Source organism: Pezoporus wallicus, unplaced genomic scaffold, assembly GCF_028554395.1.
Source record: "Pezoporus wallicus isolate ANWC-B61680 ecotype Strahan unplaced genomic scaffold, APGP_CSIRO_Pwel_v1 scaffold_6362, whole genome shotgun sequence".
Lineage (NCBI taxonomy): Eukaryota > Metazoa > Chordata > Aves > Psittaciformes > Psittacidae > Pezoporus > Pezoporus wallicus.
Genome location: NW_026637663.1, coordinates 9,073,177 through 9,096,986, shown reverse-complemented (window position 1 = coordinate 9,096,986; position 23,810 = coordinate 9,073,177). Strand labels below are relative to the sequence as shown.

The window sequence follows — 23,810 nt, the reverse complement described above, 5'->3', positions numbered from 1 at the left end:
GAAAAAACTTAGCAAAGTTTTTACAAAGTCTTCTCGCCAGTTGTACTTATCACACAGACTGTACTATATGCCGTCCCATTCAATACCTTAAAAGACAAAAAAATGCCTCACACTTCTCAGTACTCTGTTTTTAATAAGTATATAGGAAATGTAAAATATCATTATTCCATTACACAGCAGAAGTAGCACAAAATACTTGGTGTATTTTGCTCTCTCTGTGCTTCTATGATAATTTCAAGAGTCTATTATTAGTGGGATTAACAAGGTTCAGCTCAGTCATATCAATTTAGCAGCACACATGAGGTTTGTGGGCATACCCGTTTGTGACACTTTTCCACCTAATCATGTGAGTTGGTCTTTTCCTCTTGCAGAGTTAACTCTTTGCCTGTAAGTGCAACTTGAACAAAATTCTGAGTTCGTGAGGCATCCTTCTCCATTTGAAACAACTTCACTCTTCCATACTGCACTACTGCTTTAAAAATTTACCACCAGGAAAGGTGCTGACACAATATCCTAATTTAAATGGTTATTTTTTTTTTCTCCCTTGTTAAATCCTGAAGTATTTTGAATACAGCACCAGGGTATAATAGAATGTGAATAAGTAATGAAAGATAAGGAAAGTGGATTTAAATAAAATATCCCCTATTACCATTCTTAATTCTTATCTATTGTGAAGAGGACAGCCATCTGGATTATTACAGCAAGGTGTGCATTCAAGAAGAACCCAGCCAGGACCAAATGCAATTCAAAGCCCAAAACAGCAGCCTTCAATCAGGTTTTAAAGGAGGACGCTTGGCTACCAAGAAACGCTGCAGCCACAACCACTCTCCCGCGGCAACACCGCCCTCTCGCGCTGCCACCTCGGCCTCTCCCAGCCTGTCATTACTTTAATTGCAGATTAATTACAGCCTTTCGCCAAGGTCAAAAGGAACATTTGGAGGCAGCATAAATGCATTATGCAGAAAACACATAATGTTGAAAGCTTTGGGGTATTTAAGGTAAAATTTGACATTTGCTGCCTTGATGAGCACAGAGCTTGCCTCCCACGGTGCAAACCCCTGTGGTAAAGCATCTCGCCCATGCACAAAAATAGTGACTATTTAACCCCCACACCAAACGACATTCAGCAAATATTAGGCTTTTCCCTAAATTAATCATTCTTGAAAATACTTTCTATTGAAATTAATTCTTTTCCAAATGAGACTGGCCTGGTTACGCTACCTGTAATTATGTGATCTTTGAAAAAACATCAAACTTTTAAACGGATTCAATTCAAAAGCAATGGAAACAGCAGTGAAAAGTGGCTGTTGAGTCTAACCAATAAATCATATAAATTGCATAATTACAACTTCCCGTGGCTCCAGAGTCAGTTTTGCACTGGGAAAGGCAATGAATGATAAAGCAGAATCAGTTTTATAACCCCTAGCTTATCAGGACACAGAGGTGACACCACAGGCCTTCCCCTCCAGAGCACATTCAGCTATTGGGGACCCAACACCCCTACCCCCTGTCCTGTGGGTCAGCAGAGCCAGAGGTGGATTCAAATCCTAGACACAGGAGAAACTGAATCCAGACAGTTCCCTAACTGTAGGGCCACTGACCTCCCACTTACTCTTTTTGGGGGGAGAGAAGGGAAAGAACTGAATTCACCTCATTCTGCAAGTTTGCAAGGGGAATAGACCTAAACATTACTTTTGGCTGAAGGAAACATTTCACACATTACTAAATCAAGAGCTTCTTCCAATCTACAATACCTCCTCTTCAAAGGTTTTCTTAGTTTTTGTGCCTCCTTGCTGTCCCCACTAAAAGGCTTTATTTTCCTACTCCTCCCCTCAGTTTTCCAGTTTATTACACAAAATGAAAAATAAATTATTTAGAATAGAATCATAGAATAGTTAGGGTTGGAAAGGACCTTAAGATCATCAAATTCCAACCCCCCCTGCCATGGGAAGGGACACCTCACACTAAACCATGTCACCCAAGGCTCTGTTCAACCCCACCTTGAACACTGCCAGGGATGGAGCATTCACAACCTCCCTGGGCAACCCATTCCAGTGCCTCACCACCCTTACAGTAAAGAACTTCCTTATAGCCAATCTAAACTTCCCCTGTTTCAGTCTTAACCCATTACCCCTTGTCTTATCACTACAGTCCCTAGTGAAGAGTCCCTCTCCAGCACCCCTACAGGTCCCCTTCAGATACTGGAAGGCTGCTATGAGGTCTCCACGCAGCCTTCTCTTCTCCAAGCTGAACAGCCCCAACTTTCTAAGCCCATCTTCATACGGGAGGTGCTCCAGCCCCCTGATCATCATCGTGGCCCTCCTCTGGACTTGTTCCAACAGTTCCATGTCCTTTTTATGTTGAGGACACCAGATCTGTACACAGGACTCCAAGTGAGGTCCCACAAGAGCAGAGTAGAGGGGCAGGATCACCTCCTTTGACCTGCTGGTCACATTGCTTTTGATGCAGCCCAGGATACGGTTGGCCTTCTGGGCTGCGAGTGCACACTGAAGGCAGCTCATATTCATTTTCTCATCAACCAACACCCCAAGTCCTTCTCCACAGGGCTGCTCTGAATCTCTTCTCTGCCCAACCTGTAGCTGTGCCTGGCATTACTCCGACCCAGGTGTAGGACCTTGCACTTGGCATGGTTAAACTTCATAAGGTTGGCATCAGCCCACCTCACAAGCGTGTCAAGGTCCCTCTGGATGGCATTCCTTCCCTCCCGCGTATCAACCGAACCACACAGCTTGGTGTCATCAGCAAACTTGCTGAGGGTGCACTCAATCCCACTGTCCACGTCAGCGACAAAGATGTTGAACAAGACCGGTCCCAACACTGATCCCTGAGGGACACCACTCATTACTGGTCTCCAGCTGGACAATGAGCCATTGACCACATCTCTTTGCGTGCAGCCATCCAGCCAGTTCTTTATCCACTGAGTGGTCCATCTACCAAATTGGTGTCTCTCCAATTTAGAGACAAGGATGTCGTGTGGGACAGTGTCGAACGCTTTACTCAAGTCCAGGTAGATGACATCAACTGCTCTACCCCTGTCCATCAGTTCTGTAGCCCCATCATAGAAGGCCACCAAATTGGTCAGGCAGGATTTCCCCTTAGTGAAGCCATGCTGGCTGTCACCAAGCACCTTGTTGCTTTTCACGTGCCTTAGCATGCCTTCTAGGAGAATCTGCTCCACGATTTTGCCAGGCACAGAGGTGAGACTGACTGGTCTGTAATTCCCTGGGTGAATACCAGATTTCAAATTTTTCCAAACCCCTGGGATTTGCAGTATCCAAATCACAAGTGCCCCCCGCCCAGTCAATGGAGGAACAGCCCCTTCCGTTTTCTTCTTCATTGCAGTTGATTTACCACCAGTCACAGCTGAGCTGAGCCAGCACTATACCCTGCCAGACAGGGAAGTGCCTCCTCAGTGTGCTCTGATAATGCAGCCACAAAGCGAGCAGCAAAACAAGAACTGGCATAAGGCTTCTCGTAATACCTAGTTAAGCTGGCGTAGCTGATGATACAAGACTCCAGTGAATGCTAGAACAGTTTAATGTTGCTTTCTCTCTGTTAGCAAATCGCTCCCATTTTCCAACCAATTTACAAGCCCATATATCTACTCTGCTGCTATAACTGTTTACAGTAAATCAGATTTGCCTGTGATTGTTATAAGCAATAACTCTCATCAAAGGGGGTAGCAAGAACATATTTCAGTCTAATAAACTAAATGATGGCACATTATGCTCCCTTTTAAGGAATGCTTTATCAAAATCCATAGGGAGACTGTCATTCCATGGAGGTGGGGGAGGAGGGTGGTGGCTGTTGAAGCTGGGAAGAGTTAAAGAGCTTGCTGCCACTCACAGTCTGCCAAAATAACAAGAACGTTTGAAGAAAGCCATCACCTACAGTAGGAATGGGGAACAAAAGCTAAATGAGTTTTGCCTGTGCTAGTGATCTTTGAATGCTAGACAGTCAGACAGCTTTTCTTACCTAACCTCTTATTACAGAGTTAGGCTTGGACAGCAACTCTTCTATTACTGTGGTTTTTACTTATTTTGTAACATTACAAACTCACAGTACTCAGACTCAAACTATTCCCTGAGGAATACCCTATGTATTGACGCAGAATTCTTCATTAAACAATCATTTTGGGTAGTTTGCTTCCAGGAATGTATCTTCTTGCCTTTTTAAACTTTACAGCTAATGTAATTTGCAGAAATACCTTGGGTATATAAATTTATCATAAATTCTACTGTTCAGCAGCAAAACACAATGGGGGAAATGAAGACAAAAAGAAAGAAATAATTCCAAAGCAAAGTCACCTTGGGCTCCCTGATGCTTAACATAGGAGAAATACACCTCTGTGGGATCATCGCACTCTGCCTTGAGAGCTTAGTACTTCATCACAGCTCAACATGGTCCTTTTTCTAACGGGGAACTGAAAGAAGAGATAAGAACCTGGAAAATGCTGCTGAAAGAAACACACATTTGTGATGTGCAAAGGCACAACTAAGCCAGGGTTACCCAGCCACACACCCTTTAAGCACAACATCCAACAGGGACAACATGTAGGGTAAGAAAAATAGAAGGTTTGTGACAAGGAAACTGTACAACAGCGTATGCGCACACAAGAGCCATGCAATGTTGTCTCTAGCCTGGTTATCATTAACACCTTATGGCTAAAGAGAGCAGTATATTTACTGAAGGCACGTCACTGCAGCACCTGTTCTGGGACAGAAGAAGGACCTGGCAGTACAGAACACTACTTAGCTAAACTGAGATGAGTCTCCTTCTGCTTTGAGAATTTCAGATACACTGCTGCTGCAGCCAGTGAAATACTGCAGGTTAGTCCCTGCTGGTTTACACTGCACAAATAGTAAACCACAGCCTAAAGTTTTCTATTCCTTAGAATAGTGAGAAGGTATGTACACATGAGAAAGAAGCAGAAATAGCTTCCCATTTGGTGTCAAGCTGAAAGAGGGTAGGGTTTAGATGAAATGTTAAGAAAAAAAATCTTCACTATGGGGGTGGTGAGACACTGGAACAGGTTGTCCAGAAAAGCTGTGGATGATCCATCCCTGGCAGCGCATAAGGCCAGGTTGGGTGGGGGCTTTAAACAACCTGGTCTAGTAGAAAGGCAGTTAGAACCAGACAATCTTTAAGGTCCCATCCAACCCAAACCATTCTATTATTCTCTTCCACTAAACTTGCACACTGGAAAAATGCTTGTCATCAAGAATTGACATTTCTCATGCAACCATCTAACTACCAAGTCCACAAATCATGCAAGTAGAATGAAGACTCTTTCTGTAACTCAGTTTTGCTACACATGGACTGAAACAAGAAACCAGCCTGACATGTTTTTTAAAAAGATGTAAAGCATCAAATATGGAAAACTCAATTTTATCTTTGTTTTTCCCCAGTTTAATTAACAGCAAAGTCTGTCCATACAGCTTACTTCAGTAACCATTTGCATCAGAAAAACTATTAGAAATGAGAGAATAGCATGATAAATTAAATTATTTTGCACATACACAAATACAAATAAAAAGACTAAAGAAAATGCAAAAGGATGGAACAGAGATGAGGAAAGATAAAAGAAAAATACATGTCAACTGGACTTAGGAAGATGAAAGCTTACAATCAAAGTAAACACAACAATAGCAGAAAGAACAATTAAGGAAAAAAAACAAAAGGAAAAGTTGTAAACAATTTAATACCCAGATTTTAAAGGTTAAAACTTCTTTTCTGCTGCAGAGATGCATAGCATTTATCAGAGATGGGGAAGTATTACAGCACATGCTTTGCAAAATGCTTAATGCTGGAAAAAGGGATAATAAATAAACACAGGAATGCCAAAGACTACAGACTCTGGAGGTTCAGAACAACTCCCAAAACCCAGGAGAACTTTAAAAAGATACAGATTTTCTCACTTCTTTATATTTCTTTGAAAGGCATAAAAGGATGCCTGATACCCTACCTAGGGGAAAGCTACAGAAGGAGAATGAACTAATAAATGTATACCCTGATGGTTCTCAGCTGCAGTACAGCATTTTAGCACTGCAACAAAGTATTCTAACACAAGAAAGGATCCTGGTTGCCCTAGTACTTTATCCTGCAAAACTGTGAATACATCTTCCATTTAGACCACTGAATATTGGTTTTCAAGGTCAGGCAGACAGCTTGTAAAATGCTCTAAGCTTTTAGAGTGTTCCTTTTTCTCCTGCAGTCTCTATCTCCCTAACCAATCCACTCATACGCTACACAAGTAACCGCAGCAGGGGTCACCATGAGAGGCAAAATACAAGCAGCATAAGAATGAGATAACACATACATACTGTGCCTTTGAGGAATTAAACAAGTCTTCTCTGACTTGGGCATGGCAGCTTCTTTCAAAAATAAACTTTTCAGGTAGAGAGTGCAGTGGTGGTGAGTTGCACACTGCCCTGGGAAAGGTGTGAAACTGTGTTCTGTGTGATTAGGAGCTCAGATGAACAGAACTTCAATGAATTATTGAACTGTAAGAAAATAATTTCAGAGCATAAACTGGGTAAGAAAATAAATTATGCAGAGTTTGGAAAAAGTACTGGGAGTTAGTAAATTAAAAATTAAAGAAAACAGGGGCAGGAAAAGAACCAGGAGTTGCCACAGAACCCAGTGAACAATAACAACAACTGAAAGTGCTAATAGCATTCTGCATTGGGCTTCATTCACCTACAAAAAATACCAAAATAGGAATAACTTCTCTAATTACCATATTGATAAAACAACAGTTCCAGCATACAAGTCTAAGAGAGATTATTGAATTCACTGATCCTGGTCATCTCTGAAACACAGGCAGTAAGATTTCTCTGAATTCATTCCAGCTGGAACCAGGTATAAAAAAAAAAAAAAAAGAAAAAAAACCCAAACAGTTACTGGAAATTTACAGCAATCTTTGCTGAACTCTGGCAAAAACTAATTGTCTTGTCAGTTAAAAGGTGAATGACTCACTTTTTAAACCTAAGGTTGTCAAGCTTCAATTGCTAACCATTAGAAGTGATCATTTCTGCTTTGGTGTAACACCATAAAGATCTTTCCACTATCAGTTCTGGTCTATGAGCAGGCAGTTGCAGACTGCCATCAATGATCTCAGATCTCTGTTCATTAAGCTGAGCAGACGCACTAAATACGTTAAGTCTCCCATGACTAGGCTGTCTTCCCAACCCTTTCATCTCCTATTACTGCTCTACAAATTCTCTTCAATTTTTGAAAGTACAGACTTCATTCCATCATTGAGTGCCATCTATGACATTCCAAAATAGATGAAATAAATGTTAAAAAATTTTCAAGTTCTAGCTTTTGCCAACATTAGACAAAAAGCTACTCACAGTGGGGAAAAAAAAAGTATCTATTTTTTTATGAGAAAGACTAATTCAAATTGCAATCTAAAATTCCTTTTATTATTTTTTTTTCCTTCCAACTGCTATATAAACAAATTCTGTGATCAGTACAAACACACTCCCATTTTACTCAAGAAAAACTCAAGTCAAGGGAATGGAAAATGCTCTTACTCACCAGAACAAAAGTACAATACTGTCTCAGGCTGCCTGCGATGGCAGAGGGTATCATACCTGATTCTAACCAGTCTCGTTGGCAAAAGCTATTCAGATACACAGACTTCTATTTTTCAATGTCTTCTGGTCTATAACCAGCATTGGAAACAGTTTGTAGGCAAAATCTTTTTGAGTCTTGGCCGATTTGCTCATGAAGCATCTTCAGGCTATGACACTGACACGTCATCTATATTTTTTGGTGCTGGCGAGGGACTGAGTCAAGTACTTGCAGAAACTGCCAAAACCTCTGTTTCAGCACCAGAAGACTGCAGGAATGTTGTGTCCTGCTCTAGTTTTGTTCTTTTTTAAGTTTTCCCAAGATTGTCATTACCCAGCACATAAAAAGAAAGCACACTGAGAAAAAAGAGCTATGTTAGCAAATATTCACACCCATGTCATAATGCCATCTAAAGTGCTTAAAAGAACACCACCATTCTGGATATTTCAGTCAGTGTCTAAGGCTTATTTAAAGGCATCTCTCCCACTAGAATAATATCGCCCCACTTAAGAATGTGGCTGACCACTTAATGAGCTCACGAATGATGGTATATTACACAGCTTTTTTAACAGGTAGTGAACAGAGCGAATAAACTTCATATTGGGGATTTAACATTTTTTCTCCTGGGACATGCAAATTTTTATTTTGATCGCTAGATTAGAATTTACAAAATCATTTTTATACCCACAAGACTGTATACTGGAAACCTGAGAATACAAGAGCAATATACGTTTCACTCAGGTCATTCTACTGCAATAACAAGACTAAATGCTACAGATGATTCTGTTGGAAATACCACATTGCAAATACTCAGACTTACAAAAATATTTTTTTTCTCCTAACTACAGAGAACAACTATCCTAAAATAGAAAAAAACTTACAGAAGTCAACAAGATAGAAGTTCACTGAACTAAACCCCAAAGTAATTAGCTTTTAGCTTAAAAATTACAAAATAGAAAGTTTCTTTCACAGGAGAGGCCTACCAACTGCAAAATGTATCATTTTGTGATAAAACTGAAGGATTTCAAAGATAAACGAATTTCTGACTAATTTCTGCTCTTTCTTATGTTGACAGCATTTCCATCAGAGTAAGTGGACCCGCACCCAAACAGCTTAGGTCAGAAATGGATGCTGCAGCTTCAACATAGCAGAATGCCAGAGGTGAAACTGGAAGCAAAATGCATTGATACCAGTGGACCAGAATTTCTGTGTCCATGCATTTTCAAAATTCTCTCTCAAACAAAACATTCAAAATCAAGAGCAAGAGATTTGCTAATTTCGGCAGGATTTAACATTTTTCAAAGTTTCTTAAAATCAAGCCCATAGGACACATGGCTAGTGCCTATTTGCTTTTCTCTGGCACAGAGCACAGATAACTCTATACAGTGTTTGAGAATACAGGAACTGGAAAAAAAATTAATAGAGAATATGTTACTATGACTTCTTATCTAGATATAGGATTGTTTATCTGCACAGAAGAACACATAGTTTCAGTCTGTCATTTCCAGCTTGCACTGTTAATTATGTTTCAGTGCACCTCACTAGATAAGAGGTATATTCCAGCCAAAAATGTATAAAGGTTGTAGTCCAAATTATGCAATGTGTCCTCCAGCTGATAATTCCAACATGTACTGAACTGTCTAATCTTCTGCAGCTTGGCAAACACTGTCTGTTTATCTTTACCCAAGCCTTCCATATGCACATCAAACCAAATATACTTTCTGCAAATACAAAGACTGAATCTTCTTTTCATTTGGTATCATTGAAAGTTTGAATTATATTCTGTCTACTACAATATTTTTGTATAAAGAAATATACCAGGATTTGAACACAACAACAAAATAAGAGTAGGCTTTCAAGTACCCAGTTTGATGTATTTCTTACAGGATCACAGCCTATCAGTTGACATCTAACAGGTACTCAGAAATAGTAACTAATCACTAGCTGCTGCACATGGACCACAGATTCTGCACAATTACTGGTGGCAAAATCGCTGGTCTTATACTATAGCCTCCTACTACCATCTCCTGTGCTTGAGTCTGCAGACCACAGACCTCACAACATAATTGTAACACAAACAGTCATTACCTCAAGTCCTCATACAAGGAAACTGTGGCACAAGTCAACTGAAACAGGAGCAAACTCTCTTCCTTCTCTAGTAAGAAGAGAAATCAAACTTAAGGGTACCAAATTCTAGCTCCTGACTCCAGGCATTAGCAATTCCTTGGTTTTCTGCCACTTACTCTGGTTTATGTCTCCAAGGATAGCGGGAGGACGAAATTTATGTGATGAAAGCTTTAAATTTCTGAACAGGAGATACAAGGTACTTAACTCTGCTCTAAATAATATTTCCATCATCTCACAGTAATCAGTTAGGATTTAATAGAAATACAGAAAGGACAAAAAGCTTAGAGAATAAAGAGCAAGAATTGTAAATTATAAATACTCTCTCTGGGGAATCACAGCCAGAACAAATAATATCTCTCTCTTCCATTTAAAGTTTCTGTATTTCCACTTGTGTATCTTGGTGAAAGATGTGAATTGGAAGAGGTTTTCTACAATAAAGCCTTTTTTAGCATAACACATGTAGTATTAAAATAATTTGGGGGATAAAAACCAGCTGTTCTAGGGAGGATTACAAATTCAGTGCTTTTATACCGTTTTTATCAACAGATACTATGCCTTCTCCATCTTTCCATTACTCCAGATTTGGTTATACTTCTCTATATCTGTTGGTATAAAGCCTGCAGCATTCTTGGAACCCTTCGGTTGTTCAAGTAGCAAACTATACAGCAGATAGCCATTTAATTCATTTTAAGTGTATAATTATTAAGTAAAAAGTCAGTAAAGGATAATAATATTCCTATTTTACAGTACCTTAATTACAGAAACCTTCATTTAGCTCGCATCTTTATTACTGTATTTGCAAATACCTCAAAGAAAACTTTGAGCCAATTAAGAGCAAGACAGAATGAGGCAGAAAGAGCTGACTAATCTGCATCTGACAATCAGCAGGAACAAAATCTGGAACAAACAAAAAACAAAAAACAACCTGTATTTCATGAGGGACATGCTGTATTCCCAATGTAATGGTAACTCAAGGGTTTCTTTTGCTTAGATGTTTGTACTCCTAGAGGCCATATCTAAATATTGCGAGTTGATATCAAAGCAAAGATAAAAGATAATGTCTCAGAAAATTATCTGAGTTTTCATTCAGTCAGACATTAATTTACCATCAATGTAAGGAGGTACAGTTCTTTACAAATTGCATGCATTTATGCAAGCACAGAATTAGACCTGTATGCTGCAACTCAAGAACACTGCCAAAACTCCTGAATGAGAACTTCTGGGTGGAAACGTATTACTGTGCTAGATTTTGCATTAAAATACATACATGTGAAAACATAACCCATAACTAAAAAGTTAAACAATATGTTCACTCTCTGGTTCTGCAGCAGTATAACCTTGTCCTAGAACATCAATTTTACATCAGTGATCCCAGATGACCCAAGCCAACATTTTCTTGCTTACAGTGAAAAAAAATAAATAAAATCCAAAACATTAACTGAATGTAAAATGCTGCACTATTTTTACTTTCAATCTGCAGAAAGGCTGAATCTTTGGAAGGATAACTGCCTGAAATTGGCTTCACTGAAGTGCTACTTGAAAACAAAGTGACACTATTCCTTAAATATCCAATCAATCTCTATACTCATCCTCAAAAAGAAAGTCCATGAGACAAAGAATCCTGAAGAGCCCTTTGCCCATTTTGGGGACCTCAAAATATATGCATGTTAGCAACACTAGGCCAACTGTTTACCCACTTTTTCAATAAGGCTTTGGGTCTTTAACAGGTCAAACACTGGTTTCATACTTTTAACCATGTTTCAAGATCAAGATTTCAAATACATGCCATAATCCCATCCAACAGGTCCAGACCAAATACATACAGTCCACAGGTATACAAAATGGCAAAATGAACCGAACCTCAAAACCAATTACCTGAGTGTCCCAGTTACCTCACCTGTGAGACAAGGAAAGCAGTATTCACTTTGCTTTGAAAAGTAATGCCATTCTATCTGTTAAGTGTAACTACATACATCAGCAGTTTTCTTAGTTCTCTTCTGAGCACCCCATCATCCTCGGACACACTTCACCTTTCTGCCTGCCTCCAAGCAGCTTCAGTCAGACACAACTTTACCTTTCTGCTTAAACTGTAATTCTCTTAATAGAATGTACAGGAATGACAGCTCTACACCATCAGGAAAATGAGAGCTTCACAACGAAATAAATCAGAGAGTTCAGTAGCATGACAATACTATCTGCTCAAACTCCAGAAGTGGTAGACATTAAAGAAGGTCTGTTGGAGATCACCACGGCTAGTGTCATGCAAAAGTAGTTGCACAGGAATCTGTTCATCTGGCTGGTGCAAAGACACTTTTTTTTTTTTTTTTTGGCATCTTAGCACCTCTTTTGTCCTGAAAAAAAAAAAACATAGGCATAAAAAAAAAAAAATAAAAAAAAAAATAGGGAGCAGTTCAATCAGCCCAGTACCACAGAAGATGCAGCTGCAGAACTGGAATCTAATGAAGAATGGTTAAAATTGGTGGCATACACTTCCAAATTTATTCCAGATTCATTAATCTATGTTGCTTCATATGATTGCAACTCAATCAGCTGGAGCAGCTCAACTAAGAGAAGTAACGCAGAAGCCTAGAGCACAAGACAGCAAACTAGGAATAATTTGATATTTACAGACACCTCAAAACTTTAATGCACTGTGTATATAGCTGGCAATAGCATTCCAGGTAAAGAGGAAAAAGTTGCCTGGCATACCATCAAGACTTTCTGCGTGCTTGTTTGTTTGTATGTATGTACACCAGCACACTAAAGTATGCACATTCCACTGTGGGTTGAGGTTAACCATCTCTCACTGCAGCAGAAGGCTGTTCAGTAACACTTTTCAACATCAGGTTGCACTTCCACGATTCCAGCAGAGCCACTTTATATTTCTGCAGCGCTACAACTTAGAAAGCCTTCCTGTCTATTGATTATCCTGGTTAAAGAGATCATCATTTTCCCTGATAAGAGACAGCTCAAAACTTCTGACCAAGCTTTATTTCTTGTACCTAGTATATAACCACCTCTACAACTAGAAAAAATACCAGGTCGTTTGATGAGCTGTTATTCTGTGTGTAATTAGGTCACGCTGCTACCTACAGAGAAAGAGTATAACACAGATATATTAAACACTTCAATAAAGTTAATACCATCAGATCTCAGAAGAGAGAGAAAAGAAGCTCAACTCTGGGCAGCAACAGAGAAACAGCCTAATCAGAAGACCCCCATAGATATCAGTGGGCTTTGAACCAAGCTGCTGTGTCAGTTCAAGGTGCCTGAACATGTATTTCGTATTTCCTGAATTACAGATATTTGCATCTAATTATACAGAATGGTCAGATTAAATTTAATACCTCCATTGCATTTATACAAACTAAACCACTATCCTCCAAGTGAAAATTATGAAGTATTTTACATATTTAAATGAACAACAGCAGACAAGATGACCTTTATAATCACCATTATAAAAAACACATTATAAGTGACTCAAGACATATAGCAAGCAATTATCCTAAACCAGACTGGTTTCCAATCTTTTCAATCCTGACAAAAATCAATGTCTAAAATACAAATGCATTAAAAGTTTTAATTTCAGGAAGAGCTTAGCAGAACTTAATCATTATATATTTCTAAATTCTGCAGATAATAGTTATCAAAAAAAGCAATTCCATAACACAAAAAGCCCTCAATTACTTACAATTAAGTATTATTTAACAGAGATGATATTACTAAAAGAATTATTTTACTTATTTTATATAAATTTTTGTGGAAGTCTGATATGGAATGAAAACCATTCATCTGAATTTAATCCTCAAAGCTGGGCAACAACTCAAAATGCAATGACTACCATCACAAAATTGTAAGACAAAAAGATGTATATGGGTATACTTAACCTGAAAGATCCCAAGTGCTTTAAAACTGACTGAAGAAAATGAGAATCATGCTCACAATGAAAAGCAGATAAGCGTATAATATGCATAACAGTACAAGTCCAAGCAAATGCAGAAATACCAATTTTTCAAAAGAAACAGCAGAGAGAATACTGATGAGCAGAGTGCAATTACTCATGCTGTATTTGGCCATGACAACACAAAAGGAGCTCTGCAAGGTTAGGCTTTTTGGGTTTGTTGTTTTCTTTTTTCCTTTTCTCTTCTTACGTGGACCTGGCTTTTACGTGTTGCCTGACAGAGGGCTGCTCAGCACTATTTTGGAGTACCAGCTGAATGTCAGCCGAGAATAAAGGATGCTACCAGCTGCAGTGCCAGTACTATCCCTGCATCATCACCAAGGCTTTTATACTTTTTGGTGAAAGCTAAATGGGGTGAATGCTGGCTAAATCTGACAAGATTGCCGTTTAGATAGAGATGGCTATAGGCAAAAGCAATAAGCCATTCCATTTCACCATTCACTTGAATAACAAGCATTTCATATAGGTATGACATGCAGAACATAATGACCTTGCACAAATTAGAAGTGGACACACAATGAGACTGCGAACAGCTTTCTCCTCATGGAAGCCCATCTGTTACACATTGCATGGCTCTCCTTTAATGATTTATTTAAACAGAAGCAATCAAAAGGTTTAGCTTTTCAGTTTGGAATCAGATAATCACTTACACACAGGATGAACTGTGGAAATAATATGGAAAACCTATTTGATGCAGAAAAACCAGCACTGAGGAACAAAATTAAAAACACCACCTGAAAAATCAGTAAGCAAAACATGGAATTAAGTTTTTTCTCATTTCATAGGCAGATACTGAAATGTTTCGGGTTTTTTTAAAGTAATTATAAGCAGTATAATGTTTTTAATAATCTTCATACATTTTCAAAAAGCATTACAAAAATCAGTTATGAAGAGAAATACACATGCTTTTGTAGAATGGCTTTTAGTAAAAAGCCAAATTATTAAACTAAAAAAAAAAAAAAAAAAAAAAAAAAAAGAGTTCCCAGTGGGAAGCACATGCTATTATAAGACTTTGAACATTGAATCTGCCAGAATAAAGTATTTTTGAAAGAGAATAAAAACACTTTGCATTAAACAGTCATTAACAGTTTGGTAAGTCACATTCTATATAATTGCATATGCAGTACAGAGCCTACCTTTCACAAATATTCCCATATTCAAAGCCAATATTGCTTTAAGCAGCACCACTAGTGATTTCTGCTGTCCACCTGATATTAAGCTTTAGACTACTTAATTACATCCTCCACAAGAGCCAAATACACAGCTTTTTAAACAATGACTGTAAAAAGACTATGAGAACTTTTGCTATTTTTTGAAGTACATTCTTAACATTTTTATTCATAAGTAGCTAAGTTAAAACATCTTTTATTTTTAAAAAAAAAAGGCAAATTAAAAAATAGATTCAAATAGGTTTCTCTTCTGTTAGAGGACAGAAAGCTATGAGGTATTTTGTGCAAGCTCACAGAGTGTGCGATTGATCAGGAGAAAAAAAATCTGAGCGTGAAAGAAAATTCCAGCATCCTAGAAAAAAAAAACCTCTGCTCCATCTAATTCATTATTCAATAAATGTATCTGTTCAATTCCAGAAAGCTTCACTCTACAAGCAGGCTAGTAAGAGCTTTAGAACTTACACAACCAGTTTCTAAGGTTATAAACCTCAATTATGTGAAATGACAGTTGAGCAGTACAGACTGAAATACCAACCTCCAAACTATGGTTTAAAAAAGGGTCAAACAGCTATTTTGATGTGTGGGTTAGCCTTTATTTTGTATTTCCTCTAGAAATTAATTCAGTATAGAAATCCTACTTAAGATGACTTGGCAAGCACAGCCTAGCAATTAGATAGCAAAATACTGTCCCCCCACCACAGTTCTGTGCACAGATACATTATTTACAAGGAAATGCGTTCCCAAAAGTGTAAAGTAGAGGCAGAAAACAGCTGAGTGCAGCCAGAAAAGGAATTCACCAAATAAGGCAGGAAAACTTGCCTGTCAGTACTGGTAATGAGGAAACCAAGAGGGTAGGTTTCATTTCCTGGGCTACAAATGTGAATCAATCCAAGCCAGAATTTATAAGCAGAATCCAGCAGTTTTGGCAGACAGGCAAGTAATTAAGCTTCACTTGTCTGGAACATGGATTTTGTTGGTTTGGGCTGCAAAGCAGTTCTTTTCCTTGCCATAACAGGACCTTCCGATTTTGTAAGGCGGGTCTGCTCAACAGTAAAGCTCAGACCTTCGGTGATTTTTCCCATAAACATTGTATGTCTTAAGCTATAGAAATACCTGCAGTATAGAAGAATGCAAAGCTCACACAGAGTATCACTTGATTTCAAATCTGTTTATTGCAAGTCATTAATTCAATCATGACTGATGCTGCAGCATCAACTGGGAAACTGTTTCACCACCATTCCAGGTAAAACTGCATGACCTCCGAGTCTCTGGCTCTCCTATCTGTAAAATGGCTGTAACAGTTCACCACTTTCTACCAAGTGTTCTGATGTCCCCAGAAGAAAGTGTCTAAAGGGCAAATTAATACTATTCTTCCTAAAATGCTCATACATGGTGTTACTTGTCAATGCTTCTGTTATCCAATAGGGAAAACATTTTTGAGTACCTCTAAAAATATGAAAGGATTTTTGTCAAATCTCCATTATAGGTAGTACTGACAGCCCTCAGCGCAGTAAGCCAGGCCTGATTTTTGCACTGCATCTGCAATATCTTTTATACTTGGGCAGCTGGCATAGAGTGAGAAAATTCATTAACATGCTAATGATGTGTCCTACTTAAAATTCCAGCTCTGATTATTGTGTGATTAAGTCTCTTCCCTTGACGTCTGCTTCCTTGTACCTGCATTACTGTGAGAAATCAACAATTATTAATGAAGTAAAAAAAAAGGTTACCAATTTATACACAAGAGAAAGACAAACATACACACATATTTCAGCATTTCAATGTTTTCCAGACAAAGCAGTATTACCTTCAGTAAAAAAAAAATATATATATATATATATAAAAAAAAAGTTTTCAAGAAGTTCACAGGCACAAAAGATAACAGTTCAAGTGCCAGATGAGAAACAGCCATGTGTAGGAGCAATACCTGCACAGAAGGTTTTAAGGTTCTATTAAAAAAAAGGGAGGGCTCCCGATGCAGAAGAAGTAGAAGATTATGCCCTGGAAATAATACAAAAGCAAGAATGAGAGGAAACAACAGCTCCAGTTGATCTGATTACTGCTCCCAAAGAAAAATGAAGCATCTCCTTTCTACAGCAAAAGACATTTAAACCAACTGACTTACTTAAACTAGCATTCATTTGCCTTCAAAACGAGGAGACCAAGAAACCACTTTCTTTGCATTACTTTGAGTAACCTATGTTTAGTTACAGACAGACACCTATTTCATTGTGTTGAGCCAAAGCATAGCACAGCTGTGTCATGAAGAGGAATCACAGGTACATCCCTACTGCACACCAGGACGCAGATCAGCCAGCCTAGCCCAAATTGTTTTTGCTGTTTAAGTTCACATAGCCTGAAGGGTTCCCTAATGAAATCTGTGCAGGCAGCTAGAAAGAAAAGCCAGAGGACAGTAACATCCTCAGCTAGTAGAATTAGGTGGAGAACGGATTTCTCTCACTGGCTTCTAACTATAAGGAGAAGTCAAACTAACCAAGAACAGGCTTCACCAAGCAATGGTACCACTCATTCTAATTTTACCCATGGCACAGAGCAGCTGAGCACATGCTGCACTAGTAGCTCAAAGAACAGAAATCATTTTTCTGTCAGACTACACTCTCCCAAAATCACACTATCCCCAAAACCAAGGGGTCAGCACACCCTGCATCACAAGCCCCATGCCCCTGCTGCATCCCTTGTGCTGATGTTGGACCTCCCACCAGGCACTAGTGGGTCTCACGGGGGCACTGATGCCCAGGCTGTAGCAGGCTTCTGGTCTGCGCTGGCATACAGGATGGGGAAGAAACACAAGTAAAAGGCAAAAACAACCTTTCTCAACAGCAACACAGATTTTACTTGTGTAAATGAACCACAAAGCCTGAGGACGTGCATTAAGTCAGCTTGGCCACCCTGACTCAAATTTCACCTTTCACAGTGCAGACAAAGCCAACACAATTATCTACAGTTCTTTTAAACAACAGCCAAAACGAATGGTAACAAAATCGTATTCCAATTGTTCATGCTTTTTTTTCCAAATATAAAAGTACTTTACAAAATAACAACTGGTTCATAAGGGTGGATACTGTCTTTGAGATATAATCTAGATACTGTTTTCCAGAGTGTACCAGAAGGCTTACGTTCAGTTAAATGTGTTGTTACCAAACTCATACTAGTGTTCTCAAACCTACGTGAGTTTTCATTTGTTAAAGCAGAAAACGGTGCAGACAACACACAAGGAGGGCAGAGATGAGGAAAAAGAAAGATCTCAGATTTTCATTTGTGTCTCTGACTAGTATCTGCTTGATAGTTTTATTTTACACAAGGATAAGTTTCTCCTTGCGCCTACAGAATCACAATAAATTAAAAGAATAATCCATGTAGTAAACACAGTATTTTGCAATTTACTGCCATAAACTCTAGGACAGCAGAGGTCAGACCAAGAAGACACCTCATTCCAGCTACATATATGCAAAATGGAAAGAAAAAAAATATCTGTGAACCACTACTAATTCTGTTACATCAGCTAGAGTCTTGCAGAGGTTTTGTTTAAAAACCTGCTGCAGAAAAGTACAAATGAGAAGCACATGCGTATTATCAAAAGTTTAATTGTCCTAGAAACAAAGGAGTGGATTAGAAGGTCAGAACCCTCTTCAACTCACTTGGAAGCCCAAGCAATGAGGAAGCATTGCCTGGTGTGCATTTGCAACTTTGGATCACAATGCACTGATCTGGGGAATCTTTTTTAGAATTTTTATCTAGTTTCTAAGAAAGCAAGCTCTTCTCTAGTAGCATGTGTGCATATATATATTCTTCTATGCATTTTTAAAACATTGTTGTAAGACATATCCAAGTGCCTACAAAACTTTGCTTCTAGGATAGCTCTGCTTATCCATCTGCCTATGAAGAAACTTCATATAATTTTAAAACAGAGGTGCTTTCCTCTCTTCAACCACCTTATAAGATCTGGAAAAAGGAAAGACATTTCAAACCCCAAAAGCTTTAAAGTAGCTCTCAGATTTATACTTAGCTGTTTAGAGGTAACTATAGTAACTGTACATTTGTAGTCAATTAAATGTTATTCAGCCTTTTCATTTAATCAAGCAGCAAGGCCACTTTATCTGCTTAACTTCAGGAGAGGATACAGCAGATAAGAGGCTAAGTCAAGTATAGGAACAACTGTGCTGTTTGTTAATTTGTCAGTAGCTTTCACAGTAATTCCAGAGAACTTCTCCAATTCCACCATGACACTACAACCCAAGCACCCTGCTTACAGTTACATGTGAGAAGCATTTGGCAAGCTGTTTAAACCCCAACTCAAACTAAATTTACAAAGAGAACTCTTGGCTTCTGAACTAGCCATCCCTTGCACCTTGTATATTCAGACTCATCACCAAGTGTTTTATATATATATACACTAAAAATTTAGTTACATATCCTAAATGCATTGCTATTGTCACAGCCAGCCACATCTACTGCTTCCACATAAAAGACCACGTTTCTCCGTATGTAAATACATGCACAATATCATCATCACTATCATAAAAATGGGCTTAAAAAACAAAGTTTTTGGGAACAGGGCTAAGAGATTTCAAAAATCTGTATGTTGCTGGGATACCCTTCTCCCGCTCAGACTCTCTCACCTCAAGGGGAAACAGCTGAGAGCATATTCAGCATAATGCTTATCTAGGTCCTGGCCAAACTTACCTCAGAAAGATCAGTGCATTTCATGAAATTCAGGATGGTTCATCAAACCCTGTAGACATCTAGGATCTCATGACTGAGCAAAAGCTGCAAGAGCTTGTGAACTACTTACCAAAGGCAGTCTCTCCTTCTTCAAGTTCTTGTTTCAGTCTGGTGTAATCATCTTTGATTCTCTCTAGTTTTCGGACATTTCTGGCACTCAGAACCAACAGTTCATTGAGAAGTCCTTCCAGCCCCTCCTTCTCTGATGTTAATGATCTTATTTCTTCTGTTAGGTCCTTTGCAGTACCAAAGCTCCTTCCTGTGTGTTTTGTGGGGATAAGGGGTAGGAACACAAAAGAGACAATGAAGCAGATACTTGCAACATCAGTAGGTTACACAGCAAACAAGGGAAATTAAGCAACTATACTTCTCAAAAGCAACTGAAAGACCAATCTGAGGGAGGAAAGGGCAAAAGAAAAAAAAAACTGCTTTGCAAGCATCCATTTCAATAATATACTACAAAACCAATCGTGACTGTAGCAAATTTAACCTTATACATACAGAAATACTGTGTTCAAATTGCAGATATAATTTACAATTTTGAAGAAAACCTGTTCCTAAGGGACCATACTTCAAAAAAATGTCATACTGTAATTCACTGATCACTACAGTGTGATCTGTCAGACCATTTTCTTCTCTTGGAAAACACCTCAACTTGCAATACTTTTGAAATAGATGCTACCAATCTACTAGAACCTGAAGTATTTCCTCTTGAACAAAGCAGCACTATGATGTTGCTCCTAACAAGAATCAGAAGACTGCTTAGAAACAACACACAGCATTTCCTAAATGGCACGCAGCCTGTGCAAAGGCTGTCAGGAGATATTCTTCTGAGAGACTATACTTGAAAGTCACAACTCTCCAGTTCTGGTTCTCCCTGAAGCATAAAACCTCATACACAGGCAGAATACCTCAGTATCACCAGCTCACACTGCTCTGCATTTTTTAAAAATGACTGGCTCCTTTGGACAGGGATCCAGGTCAAAAGTTCAATTCCCAACTGGCTTGCAATATAGCCAAGCAACGTTTGCCCACTTGACCTTTTTGAATACCATTTTTACAAGAACCTGAGAGGAATGTTTCCTTACTTCACAGGGAAGCCTTGAGTATATATAGGCAATAACAGTCTGAGATACTCAGCTATTAAATGATTTTTAAAGTGCAGTAGAGTAACTGTCACAATGCTACATTTATACAGATGAACCTGTGTTTTCAGTGATTCAGTTGCTTGGGGCGGGGGGGAGAAAAAAATAAACAAAAAAAAACCATTTTAAAGAATACCAATTTCCATGTAGACTTACCCAATACAAGATAAAAGACCTATAGCACAAGATCTAAACTCTAGCATCATCCTGACTTAGCAAAAATTTGGTGATATGATATAATAAATTAATGCACTTAGAAAATTTAGTCTTGAAGCAAATATAAAGCACATTCAGTCACACATGTAAGACATATAATGGCTTCTGAAGTGCATGCAATGACTTCAGACTCCAGAAATAACTATAATACCACTAGCATTATTAAGATACAAAGATGTCCTTTGGCTTTTGTTTCTGCAATATTGTAAGATGTTGCTTACACTCAAGAGAGCAATTAAAAAGTATAGTTTAGAAAATTGAGGCATAATCCAAAACATTAAATCCACATTAGAGTATTCTAAACTGTGGCATTACATCCTTTTTACCTGGTGTCTCAAGAGTGTTGGTCACAAAGTCTTAAACAGGAATGTTTTGCCTGCTGTTCAGTTGCTTCAGGACAGAGGAGTGAGTATTTACACTGGTCAGAAACCACTGTCAGCTGCTGAAAGCAGCTTCACTCCTCCAGAATGTAAGAGTGAACAGAAGCACTTCCAGCAAATAACTACAATCATCCTCCTGGAGGAAAGAAGCTGCTGCAAACTGAAGTGGCTGTATGGAGACAAGTGTGCCAAAGGGAGACTGCACTTCCAAGAATTTTGAGAAAAATGGTATCAAACAAGATAAATCTAAAGACTGTACATGGCAAAGTATGGTAGCTTTTGTTTCATTTTAGTTTAGTCCTAAGGCTATGGTAGTTTCAACCAACCACTTTTCCCCACTTAAAGCTGACACTTTATTTCTATTTAAGAGTTCAAAATTCTCTGATTTCTAATTCTCAGCTAAAATCCTGTTTGCCAGTTCTGTCTTACAAAGAATTCTACAATTAAATAACTATAAATATGCTTTACAAACAATAGGATCTCATGGCTTACCAGTGCATTTACTGGGACACAATAGTGCAATTTTTGTTATCCAAATCTGTCACACATTCCCAAGCGGGCAAAACACAGCAGCAAGAAAAGCAAGACAAAAATCATTGGGAAAACGGCAATGATTCAGATGCTTCTAAGGCAACATGACTTACAATTCAACATGCCACCTTTATTCACCTGAATTCATCTCAAGCATCAAAGCACAAGAGCCTTAATAAAACATGAAGGCAAGAGATTCTCCATTAGAATCTGGAACCTGCTCTTGCATTTTAGAAGTCAACAAGAAAAGTAGTACGATATTGCATATTAAAGTCTTATGCATACTGAATGGATCTTAATTCCCAGAGGGGAATTTTATATCAAAACTGAGGCTATGAGGAAATGGCATTAGATACATACCCAAAATCCAAAACACAGGTGCTTGATGCAGCTACCCATGACAGCAGAAGTGTCTGGAAGTCTGCCGTGAAAATTCAGAAGAGTGTACACAAACTCATGCACCACAAGTGCTATGAGTGAGCTCCTGACCTCAATCATAGCAACCAAAATAGCTGCTTTCTAAATGCCATGAGAAGGTTGATTTAAAAATTAATATATAATGTCTAGCTGCCAGCATTAAAAGACATGTCCTTTTAGGTTTGTTTTTTTCTTTTTTTATTTGTTAAGAGACAAAGTCACATTTAGTGCTGTAGAAACATTCTGAAGATGTGTCAAAATATTTTATCCTGCTAATATCCTGAAAATGCTGAAATTCTTTTGATGATAAAATAATTATTTTTCCTAAATGAACACAATACCTGTTACTTTGTCACCCACTCAGAGCTATGTTTTATATAGCCATACCACTGGGAGAGTTCTAGTTGGGTGATATAATACAAATAAAGTCAGTCCAAATTCTTCCCAGGAAACTCAAAAATCACTGAAGCTAACGGAACTGTTCACACAGAAAATCTGTATGGAGACAATAAAAGTAAGGAACGAATAGCCTAAGATCAAAGCTTAGCTTTTTGTCTAAACCAAGACAGAAACAGGGATTTTGAAATGGACCAAAGGGCAAAATGCTACCTTTCCCATCCTTCATCCTGTCTCACAATGATGCTTACTACTAATGTGCAATTTTAGCCACTTCATACATGTTCATATAAACACACTGGGCACAAACTGGTACACCAAATGTGGAAATCCACAAATTCAGAAAACTGTTCATAAACGTCCAGGATTGAAAGTCTGATGCTTTATCAGAATCGTAAATCTATTCCATTTCAACTTGAATACATGGAATCAAGACTGCTTGGGTAATCATGGGAAGTAAAGATGGGATTACAATAAAATCTGAAATCATTCACATGAACTCAACCAAACTGATTATACTTCTACAACACTGAAAAATCAATTTTTAACTTTCCAGCTAATTCAAAGTATCCAGTGCTGTTACCAGGTTGAATTACATGTTTGTAGTACACTGACATAAGGAGCTGAGCAGATACTCAAGAGCTGAGCCTCTTCATACTTTCAAGAGGCTGAACAGTACCATTACCTCGAAAGACAGCAAACAAAATCCCAGTTTAAACTTCCTCCTCAATCTTACCCTCTGGGGCTATCGCTTCATATACATCCTTCATAACCCACTCTCTACAGTGGGTCATATCAGGTAAGTGGCTTGATGTGAATGCCAAAACCACCAGCCAAATCAAACAAAACAACCCACACTGGGAAAACTAAAAAAATTATCCCCAGGCACAAACTAGCTATATAACTGCTTTTATTCACTGCAAACATAAGTACATATTTATTTTCCTCTCTTCCTAGAATTTTATTTGTATGGCTATAGCTAAATAGTGCTCTGCATATAAAGTATACTTTCTCTATACCTAGTTACATGCCACAGACTCAAGTCCATTATAACAGCTCATTGTTAGGTTTTACTGTATTGGCCAGATTGTTGCCCATTTAGTAGCCTCAAACTAACATATGAAGT

General features: G+C 38.4%; 1 protein-coding gene across 1 annotated transcript in view; it reads right to left on the bottom strand.

Annotated features, from left to right (window-relative positions):
• DISC1 (DISC1 scaffold protein) overlaps nucleotides 1-23,810 on the bottom strand; it is a 230,930-nt gene that overhangs the window by 88,218 nt on the left and 118,902 nt on the right. Inside the window, exon 10 of the mRNA XM_057407040.1 lies at nucleotides 19,670-19,858. Within this exon, the coding sequence (XP_057263023.1) occupies nucleotides 19,670-19,858 (189 nt within the window). The remainder of the gene's footprint in view (nucleotides 1-19,669; nucleotides 19,859-23,810) is intronic.